This window comes from Tigriopus californicus, chromosome 11 (genome assembly GCF_007210705.1).
Source record: "Tigriopus californicus strain San Diego chromosome 11, Tcal_SD_v2.1, whole genome shotgun sequence".
Classification (NCBI taxonomy): Eukaryota; Metazoa; Arthropoda; class Copepoda; order Harpacticoida; family Harpacticidae; genus Tigriopus; species Tigriopus californicus.
In genome coordinates this window covers 12,445,826-12,451,039 of record NC_081450.1, presented here as the reverse complement: position 1 = coordinate 12,451,039, position 5,214 = coordinate 12,445,826, and the positions used below count along the sequence as shown (strand labels likewise).

Genomic DNA, 5,214 nt, shown 5'->3' with positions numbered 1-5,214 from the left:
AAAAAAAAAATGCACTTTAAGCTTCTGCGGTCATTAGAATGGCCTAAACCCTGGGTTGGGACAAAGCCCATGGATGCTTTTGAAAACGTTAAGTACCAGATACTGTTCTTACTTCCTTTGAATACTGCTCAGCCCCAGCCATTCAATATTCTTTTAACTTATTTTTGTTTAACACAGAGGCCACAATGCTGAAGAATAATCAGCAACAAAAGGAATGCTGACTTTACTAATGAGCTTCTGAAGTCGAGCAGTGAAGATTATATAAAGGAGAGGACCTGAAACAGAGGCCTGAAGAACACCTGACTGAACATCATGTATGCCGACAACAGGATCTCTCAACCTCAATGAATTACTTTCTACCACAATGAACCTTCTTAACCAATTGAGAACCTTGCCTTGGATCCCAATTTCATGGACTCTGTTAAATAAAAGGCCATGATCTACCTTGCCAAAGGCCTGCAATATGGAGGAAGGCCTTCATGGATTTCAAGAAATTCTGTAATTTTGAACGTCATGATCTTCTCAAACACCTTCGCATGGAACAACGTGAGCTAGCTTTAGTGAAGAAGAAAACTTGCCCTGATCCAAGATGCAACCCATCAGGTACGAGAAAACAGGAGCAAGAACCAGTGAGCATCTGATCAGAAAGTGAGATGTCACACCATCAGGGCCAGGAGAACGTGTTCCTCCAGAGGATAGAGTGGGGTATAAAAAATGGGTAGGAGAGAGGTAAGAGGAGTTGAGGGCATTTGATTGCGTAGTGGAAATCGCTTGAAGTTCATTAAAACAAAGCTGACAGCAAATATGACAATTTCAAACAGACGGATACTTCAATTGAATTCTTTAGCATTTGCCTTTACTTTTTCTCATGGCACTGATGAAAAAACGTAATTCAGTAATTGTTATTGTGTAAGTGGTTGCAAAAGTCTGTGGAAAACCAAACCAAAATAATGATGTGTTTTTAAAAATTAAATATTTCTCCGCTTTTTAGCAATTGTGCTCAATTTTGACACCATTTTTTCCTATCATATTGCTTTGAATAGCATTAACAACGAATTGATTAACTTGTCAAATTTAAAGGAACTGGTGTTGTTGCGTCAAAATCCTAATTCTACTTCAAAGAATAAAAAACAGACCTCAAGAATACTGAATATAATTCTATTATCTTCATTGCATCTGCTGAAATGCAAATAAGCTGAGTTGAAAATGTCTTTGATTTCCAATGTAAAAAAAAGCAATTACAATACGTAAGTGTGATTTCAATCACAATCCCGTCAAGTTTGTTCCTAACCAACTTTAAACAAAATTCGTTAGAAATTAATCTTGTGAAGTGAAACAAAATTGGTGTCAAGACTTTGGGCTTTATTGACGTATCCAATAATGTAAACTGGACGTACCCTGATTCCTCTTTGGTCAACCAACAATTCTTTTGAAAGGCAGTGAGGGCGAAATACTTTAACGCATTTGACGTGTACCTCCTCGCTCATTTTCTGAGCTGCAAAAGGATGGACAGAATACTGCAACTATAAAAAGAGGTAACGAATTGCCAACGATCATCAGATTGATCTGTACCACCACCATACAACGATAACAAAATGCAAGTGTGTTCACATGTGGAAAAGGGGATGACAGCTCTTAAGTAAAGACCATACAAACAAAAGGATGATAAACTACCTTAGGAATATATTTTTCAATTTGAGGACTTTCATTGCCTTTCAGACCTTCATTGCTTTCTTGGCCTTGGCCGCTGTTGTTCTTGCCGACAATGCTCCCTACAAGCCCGCCCCTTCCTATAAGGAGCAACCCGCTGCCTACCAATACCAATACGCCGTGGCTGACGATTATGCCGGAGTTAACTTCGGCCAAAATGAGGCCCGTGATGGTTATGCCACCAATGGCGAATACCGTGTTGCCCTTCCTGATGGTCGCACCCAAATCGTGACCTACAATGTGGCTGATGCTTACTCCGGATATGTGGCTGATGTGCGATACGAAAGAGAGACCTAGTACGAGTCCTACAAGCCCAAACCCGCCCCTTACAAGCCCGCTCCTTCTTACTCCGCCTAAGATGTGCCTCCTCTGGACCTTTCTGTAATTTATTTTTGATAGTAATTATGGAGAAATACAATCTCAAACTTACCTTGAATTCAATTTCTTAACATTTGCCCTTTTTGCAAGTGACACTGGTGAAAAATATGTTCTCCAGGTCATTAAAACTATTAAACCATAAAAGACAAAATAAATAATCAAAATTGAGCTCTCAAAAATGAAATATTCTATATTGTTGTATAATATATTATCATAAATGTATATATAAATACATTATATAATATTTTGGTTTTTTATATTCAGCCAATTCAAAATCATTTCCTACTGATCATAATGTTTCCGCAGAATTTTCTAGCTTATTTATTAAAATTCAATGAAGTTTCTGACAACTTTTGCTCCATCTGGGATCATTCCTTCTCAATTCAGGGCCACTGATTTCAGTTGTCGACATTTTTTATGTCAAGACAACTTTAACTTAAGCCAAAATCAAAAATATATTAGAAAGGGACAGAGGGAGAGAAAACAGAGTCGATTAAACCCAAACAACCGATCACCATTCCAATGCGGTTGTCAATAATAAATCAAGGCTTATTATCCATTTGAAGAGGGCACCCTACGTTCACATATTTTCGCCTGGAAAGCTATATGCAGTCTGAAAGCTTTACCTTTTGTAGAATAAGGAACATTAATTAGGGGCATCGTTTTGGAAATTTTCTAAGGCATTTGAATTTGCCACTTAAGTCATAAAGTGCTTTGCGAATTATCATTGTAACAGGCCCACAACCCTGTAACTTGTAAATTATCTACTACGAATGATTTTGAAACTCGAAGTTTTGGTCGACCAGTACTACCATGCAGCCCGCTCAATCAATAGCTGATCTTTTTGTGGCTTATCCGCTTCACCAATTATCCAGTTGACCCCTTCCAAGAACCAATCAAATTCTGCATCAACCGAAATTCTCATCTCAGATTGGCTCAAGCATAAGGCAAAGCGGTCAAGCGGTCAAGGGGATAAGCCACGAAAATATCTTCAGAAACGGGCCTCAGCATTGCGAAGACAGCTGGTTGTTACAATCCTCTCAAATTTCTATTAGGCATAATAAACATCTTTCCAGAGGCATAGTGAAGACTAGGGTTTGACAAAATAGGCTATGATTTTCATCTAAGTAGTTTGTTTATAAGTTGTAAATTTAAGACAAAATGAGTTACAACAATGTAAACACTAGTTTAAAAAAGTGAAAGGAGGTGTTATTCAACTGCTTATTCAAGTCGTTTGGCGACTCTGCAAGGGAAATTTAACTAAATACTTTCTTTTCATGAGCTTGTTGCTCATTGGGTGGAGCAAAACACATTTGTATTTATCTGTTTTAGCCTTGCGGAGAATTGGGGGTCAATTCTTGCACTCTTGTTTGTGCTATAGGTTAGTTCTTTCGACTAAGTCAGGTATAAATCGAATTCGACACAAGATTCGAAGAACTCATCTCTCACATCGAAACTGTAAAGCCGAGCATGACTAGCTCGACATCAAGCATTAATTATACTCGAATAGCTTTCGTGCTTTTTGCTCGTTCAAAATTTACCAATTTGGGATGTTTTGGGGTTGCAGTTCGTTCCAGACCAGCTTTCAATGCATCTTGATGTTTCAGAATGTATCAAGGTGTATTTTCACATAAATATTGCCAACAATAAATAAGAGAAAACTTCTGAGAGATAGATTCTTAGGCAGAATAAGAAGGAGTGGGCTTGTAAGGAGCGGGCTTGTAAGGAGCGGGCTTGTAAGGGGCGGGCTTGTAAGGGGCGGGCTTGTAAGGAGCAGGGGCGGGCTTGTAGGACTCGTACTTGGGCTCTCCATCATATCGCACATCAGCAACATATCCGGAGTAAGCATCAGCCACATTGTAGGTCACAATTTGGGTGCGGCCATCGGGAAGGGCAACACGGTATTCGCCATTGGTGGCATAACCATCACGGGCCTCATTTTGAGCAAAGTTAACTCCAGCATAGTCATCAGCCACAGCGTATTGGTACTGGTAGACAGCAGGCTCCTCCTTGTAGGAAGGGGCGGGGATGTAAGGGGCGGGACGGTAGGGAGCGTTGTCGGCCAAAGCGACGGCGGCAAGGGCGGAAATAGCGATGAAGGACTGGAAGTAGATCAAATATTATAGAGGCCATCTCAGAAACTATGTCGTGGATGTTTTATGGTTAAGTTGAAAAACAAAAATGCATTTTAAAGCACTCGTTTTCAATTGTTTTGAAACGTGAGCGTACCTTCATGTTGTGAATGAGTTGTGATTGCTGGAACAGATCAAACTGATGCCGAAATAGAAGTTGCGTCCTCTTTTATATTCCACAACGTTTGCGCGTAGGGCTTGCGCCATACGTAACAGCGGTGTTGTCCTGAAGTCTACAGTGTACGTGTTGGACGTAGCTAAGCAATGTCAATTAAGTAAGGGAGTTCAAAAACCCGCTCCAAAACTGGCAATACAGGCTCATTTCCAAAATAAAAATCATTTTCAACTTCATGAGCCCTGAGAAGAACCAAAAAGCTTAAGGCAAAATTTTGAAAATGGCTCAATTTCGAATGACACACCAGATCAAGAAAAGTATAGCTTGTGAGAACATTACGGTTAAAGTTGCTTTATTTTTCAGAAATAACGTCAAAAACTTTGCTCATAATAAGGAAATGAGTTACTTAAGCAATGTTGTTAAATATTTGAGGTTATTTAAATTTCCGTACAGATCCAGAAAACCATAAAAAGCAGGATATTGTTCCTGTTCAATGCTAAGTGATGACTTAAATGAAGTGAGTGCAATAAGCAATATTATCCGCAAACATACTGTATTTCATTAATAATGAGCAAAGCTTGGAAAAATAATTTTGAAACTGAAAAAATATTTGTTCAATTATTTTGCCATTTTTGGTCAAAATCAGTTTTTTTTTGGGGGGGGTTTGGTTTTTCACGGGCTTTTCTAACCGCTACAGGGAATGTAATCCACAGTACTATTAAAATGAAAGATTATAATTCGTCTATTTAACGATATGGTATAGGCTTAGATTTTTTTTTTTGGGGGGGGTTTGGTTTTTCACGGGCTTTTCTAACCGCTACAGGGAATGTAATCCACAGTACTATTAAAATGAAAGATTATAATTCGTCTATTTATTAC

At 38.8% G+C, this 5,214-nt stretch overlaps 2 protein-coding genes across 2 annotated transcripts; one reads left to right on the top strand and one right to left on the bottom strand.

Moving 5' to 3' along the window:
* Positions 1–714: 714 nt before the first annotated feature.
* Positions 715–2,007, top strand: LOC131891181 (pro-resilin-like). Its single transcript, XM_059240706.1, has 2 exons — positions 715–729; positions 1,720–2,007. The coding sequence occupies exons 1-2, from the start codon at positions 715–717 to the stop codon at positions 2,005–2,007; spliced, it is 303 nt and encodes a 100-aa protein (XP_059096689.1).
* Positions 2,008–3,666: 1,659 nt separating this feature from the next.
* On the bottom strand, positions 3,667–4,447 carry LOC131891025 (adhesive plaque matrix protein-like). Its single transcript, XM_059240504.1, has 2 exons — positions 4,318–4,447; positions 3,667–4,190 (listed from the first exon to the last, which is right to left on the bottom strand). Exons 1-2 carry the CDS (start codon positions 4,321–4,323, stop codon positions 3,768–3,770), a joined length of 429 nt encoding a protein of 142 aa, XP_059096487.1. The 5' UTR covers positions 4,324–4,447; the 3' UTR covers positions 3,667–3,767.
* Between the last annotated feature and the right edge of the window lie 767 nt (positions 4,448–5,214).